This window comes from Triticum aestivum, chromosome 3A (assembly GCF_018294505.1).
Source record: "Triticum aestivum cultivar Chinese Spring chromosome 3A, IWGSC CS RefSeq v2.1, whole genome shotgun sequence".
NCBI classification, from domain to species: domain Eukaryota; kingdom Viridiplantae; phylum Streptophyta; class Magnoliopsida; order Poales; family Poaceae; genus Triticum; species Triticum aestivum.
Genome location: NC_057800.1, coordinates 573,527,312 through 573,532,194, shown reverse-complemented (window position 1 = coordinate 573,532,194; position 4,883 = coordinate 573,527,312). Strand labels below are relative to the sequence as shown.

Sequence of the window (4,883 nt, the reverse complement as noted above, 5' to 3'; positions counted from 1 at the left end):
CAGCATGCATGCATTAAATGTATAGCCAACACTACATCCATTCTACTGTATGAACTTTTTCAAATACAGGCTACAGGTGACATGGCTCTACTATAGACTATGAAGACGAAGACTCAAACTTATGGAGTTATCCCAATGAAGATGTCTGATACCCTCATCTTGAAGACTAGTTCAGGGGCAACTGTTCGTGTCCTGGATTAGGGAGTGTTCATCGCGTCGGTCCGCCGGCTATGAGTCTGGCCGACGACCCACCAAAGGTTGATGAATGGGCCACCCTGGCCCTGGCACTCAGCGTAATCAAGACGAAGGTCTTCTGGAGGCTTGGCATAGACTTCAATCGTATTTGAGTAGTTGGTGTGTTTATCCCTACATTATAACCGACCATGTGTATACCCTAGGTACCCCGACATCTATATAAGTCGTAGGGTTTACTCCATACAGCAACCACATTTGCAAGGCTAGAGCTTAGACAAACTCATACGGTCTCGAGATAGATCAACATGTACTTTCTATTCCATCACAACCAATATATAAGCAGCATGACGTAGGGTTTTATCTCATTAAAAGGACACGAACCTAGGTAAAACACCGTGTCCTTACTCTTCCTGTTACCATCTAGCTCAGGTAATCAAGCTTGGGACCCCTACTCAAGATCAACCGGTTTTAGCACCAAGAACCGACACCTCATGACGCCGCATCCGCAGGGTGGCGGAGTCAATATTCGACCCCGAGGCCGACCCATCTACGTTTACCGTTGACCTCACGTCGATCGACAAGTCTAGGCAATGGGCTTCGACGAGGAAAAATAGGGCGTGGGAGACGACGACGCCGCGTTGTCCCTTGTGAGCTAGTCCGTGTCCCGTGTCCTACTTTTGCTAGCCAGCAACCGGACCTTCACTTCGCAGGGCTTACGGCCGCTAGACATGGGCACGAAAGGGAACAATAAGGAGAGCGCCAGCATAGTTTAGACTAGATTTTCGTTGCATGCAATTGCGTGTGTATGAGATTTGTTAATAACACAAAAGTAAAAGAGGATGTTTAAGGGTGAATTCGCTATTTGTGGACTCGCCGGAATGTATCCGCAGACGATTGGAATCGGATTTCATAAGTCCGACTGTAGATGCTCTCATATTTAGGTCGAGCGTGAGATGCCTAAAGAAAGCCACCGCAAGTAGCGCGCATGAGAGCGAACCGCTGTAAACATGTCGTAGCCACACTAAAATACGAGCTCTGCTATACGTACGATGTGTTCACGTCTAAAATATAAAGATACGTCCCCTAAAAAACGTCTAAAATATACGAGCACAGTTTGGATAAAAATATGTACGAGGAGTGAAACGAGAAAAGCTGCAACCTTCGGAAGGCGGGGGCACGCGGCAGGCCCCACCGCGAGGTGAAGCAGCCGCCCCGCGAATCACTGCGTCCTGATGCCCGCCGTTCCGCTTGTCTGGCCCACGCATGTCGGCCGAGACCGCGCCCGGTCCTCGCGCAAATACCCAAGCGCCCACCCGAACACGCGGCTCCGCTCCAACCATCACCAGCGGCGCGCCCCCACCAAAAGTCCAACCCCACGCACGCATCCGGTGCAGCATGGATCCGGCAGAGAGGATCCCCGGGCCGGGCCGGGACGGCAGCGGGGACCGGCGGCCGCGCACCACGCGTCGTACAGACGTCGCCCACACCACACGCACACGTTATTCTCAAGGTCACGAGTAGAACAACGCAGTCGCGGTTCCATCGCGCCTACGGATCGTCGGTCCGTCCACCGCACCGCTCCCAGGCCGTCCCTCTCTCTCTCTCGTCCACACTTGTCTCTCGTGCCCACTGCAGCTTGGCCCTTTCCGTCCCCGTAGATCTAACCCATCTTTCCTTTTCTCCCGAGCTGTCAGCGAAGGGTTTGAAAGCCGCAAATTTGACAGCTGAGCGAGCAATAACTACATGCAAAATTACGTTACTCCAGCTCAATTACTCCTGATCAGCCTCCGGTCAGTCGAGCCCAGAAGTGTCCATGCAGAGCGAGACGTGCAGATCACCAAACCATTCACTGCCGTGTCGCGGAGATGGCAGCAAACCTGATGGCCGGAGACGGAGCGGCGCCGATTAGCGAATAAATGTTTCCCAACCATAAATCTTGCCTTTCTCAACACAAAAGATGGACATAATCTTCTGAAAAATTCATCATCTTATGAGGAGTACACATATACTCAAGTCTCGGTTCACCTCAGCGCCGGTTTGATCCGTTTTAGACCAACAGATCTCAGATCGGTTCTGCTCTGTTCTCGGCGGAAAAACTATTTACAGGGCTCCTCGGTCTGTCTCGGACAACTAAACAAAAATACAAGAGGACCAGAACAGAAGAAGGAAAAAAAGCGTTCCCTGCAGGAAAAATGAGAAACTACAGTCATCATCTAAAATTTGTCCTTTGTCTAGTCCTCGGAAGGCGGCGGCCGGTTGAGATCCAGATCAAACGCGACCGCCTTATGCGCTGTCACCGCGGGGGGCGACGGGGACAGATCAACGACCGACGAGGAGTCGGAGTCGCTCTGCGCAACGGCCGCCACGGTGACCGGCTGCGCCACCTTCAGCGCGCGGTACCCCGACGCCGACGCCGCCGCGGCGGCCGCGGCCTGTTCGTAGAAGAAGTACGGGTGCAGGGGCTGGCGCGGCGCCACCGGGTAACCGTTGAATGGGAAGCGCATGCCGCCGCCGGCGACGGCCGTGACGACCGCCGCGCGGTGGAAGAGGTCCAGGTCGAGGGCGGGCGGCAGCGGGATGGCCTGCATGGGCGCCTGGGCGCAGCCGCCGCTCCCTCCGCCGCTCGAGTCCAAGGTGCTGTCGCTGCTCGGGCTGCCGCCGCCGCCGCCGGCGGCGGCGACAGGGGACAACGACGACGAAGGGAACGGGAAGTTGGTCTTCGCCTTGGCGCCGCGGAACTCGCGGGCGGCGGTGTCGTAGGCGCGCGCGGCCTCCTCCGCGGTGTCGTACGTGCCGAGCCACACCCTGCTCTTCTTGGCCGGGTCGCGGATCTCCGCGGCGTAGCGTCCCCACGGGCGCTTCCGGACGCCCCTGTAGTGCGCGCCGCCGGCGACGACCCCGATCCCGCCGCCGACGCCGAGGCCGAGGCCGGTGGGCGGGGAGACAGGCGCCTTCTCCGCCGCTCTAGGCGCCATGGGTGCAGCAGGTGTACAAGTGGCGTGCGCGTATCTTTTTGGTTATGCGGGCGTTTTGGTGATGCAGGGGGGTGGGGTGGGGTGGGTGTGTAGCGCCCAGGATAAGGCGAGGAGGGGGGCGGGCATTTATAGATGGGCGGGGGGTTAAAAAAGGGAAGTGAGTAGGGGAAAAGGGGAGCGAGCGGTGGAGGGAGCGGCGAGAGGGAATAAAACGCGGCGCAGTCAGCGAGCGCTTTGACTGTCCTCGCCGCCGCCCCCCCACTCGTCTTCGGCGTGGCGGCACTAAATTAGGCCAGCGGCGCCTTTTCTGTTTAGCCCACCGCCAGAGTTTTAACTTGCACAATGTATGCCGGATGCCAGGGAAGGGAACGCTTCTACTTTGCCATCACCAAGTCATTTTTCTTGCAAAAAAATACTCCCATTATTTGTTTAAATAACATTTCAATTAAGAATTATTTTTTGCGAATCAAGAGTTCAATTTAGTTACTCCCTCCATTCCTTTTTGTAGTGCGCCGTTGTGCGTAGCGGTTATACCAAGACGTGACCTGGCACTCTTATTTGGACGAAAATTACCCCTCCGTCTGCTCACTCTGCCACAGCACATGCTGTCTGCTGCTGCACTCCGTGAACCAGGCGAGGGCTATTGTGGTACAAAGCAGCTTAGGCGCACTACATTTCGGAATCTAGACCAAAAAACTATACGCATTAGAATATGGAATGGAGGGAGTATGTTCTCATGTTATCGGTCGAGCTCTACATTACGGCATGAATAATGAGTGTATGGATTTTTTTCCCTTTCTTTCCCTATAATTTACTCTATCATGTCTTGTCAACTAATTTTTGTGATGGTTCATGTTTAAAAACAATTTTTTGAAGATTTTTTCTGAAAATTGAAATTGATAACATGTAACTTCTAGAAATACAAAGATGCACAATTATCATGCGTGCCCTTGACGGGCTTTGGTTTTTCACATACTTGACAAACTAAGCCTCACCTACAATGTTGTATTGACAAATGTTCGGAGAGTGCTTTTGCTTGAAATGTTCTCAACAATCATGTATCGTCATATTGTAGTTCCATATGTGTACTCATCAAATCTCCTGATGACATAAGTATGAAGTTCTTTTTGGTTTCGATTGCTTTAGAGTGACAATAATAGGACCATTACCGGCCGTGACACCTTAAATTGTACTGCTCGTATATGATATGTTTTATAGTGTAGCTTCTAGTTTGAAGTGCATTGTATGCAAATTGAGGTTATCGGTTAATGTCATCAAATGCAACATTGATATATACATGTGTTTTATGTTATCACTGGATAATATTGATTGTCTATGAAGTAGCATATCTATAATTTTTTAATTTGTAAATAGTTGCTTTAATGTTAATCGTTAATTGTATGATATGTTTTGTTGGTAGTTTCTAAGTTGGGGCACATTGTATACGTACTATTGTTGTGCAATCGTCACTTAAGGTCACCAAATCCAACGTCGATATGTGTTTTATCATCATATTACCGGATAATATTGATTGTCTATGAGTAGCATATAGCACTTTTGTTTTAAGCAATAGTTTAATTTTCACTAAAATGAAATAAAAGCCTGCGATAGAATGTTACTAGTGCTCTCTCCATTCATCGTGACACTGCGTACTGGTGTTCGTTAGAACAAGCATTTGGCCAACAACAGGGTCGTCGATGAGGAGGCCAAAGT

At 51.3% G+C, this 4,883-nt stretch overlaps 1 protein-coding gene across 1 annotated transcript; it reads right to left on the bottom strand.

The window, feature by feature from the left end:
- Window positions 1-2,153: 2,153 nt before the first annotated feature.
- On the bottom strand, window positions 2,154-3,277 carry LOC123062300 (ethylene-responsive transcription factor 4). The gene has a single exon (XM_044485759.1). The coding sequence runs from the start codon at window positions 3,168-3,170 to the stop codon at window positions 2,427-2,429; it is 744 nt and encodes a 247-aa protein (XP_044341694.1). The 5' UTR covers window positions 3,171-3,277; the 3' UTR covers window positions 2,154-2,426.
- Window positions 3,278-4,883: the final 1,606 nt, after the last annotated feature.

What these genes read in the sequence shown, in the direction of transcription:
- LOC123062300 (XM_044485759.1), bottom strand. Translation starts at nt 3,170, where the DNA reads ATGGCGCCTAGAGCGGCGGAGAAGGCGCCTGTCTCCCCGCCCACCGGC.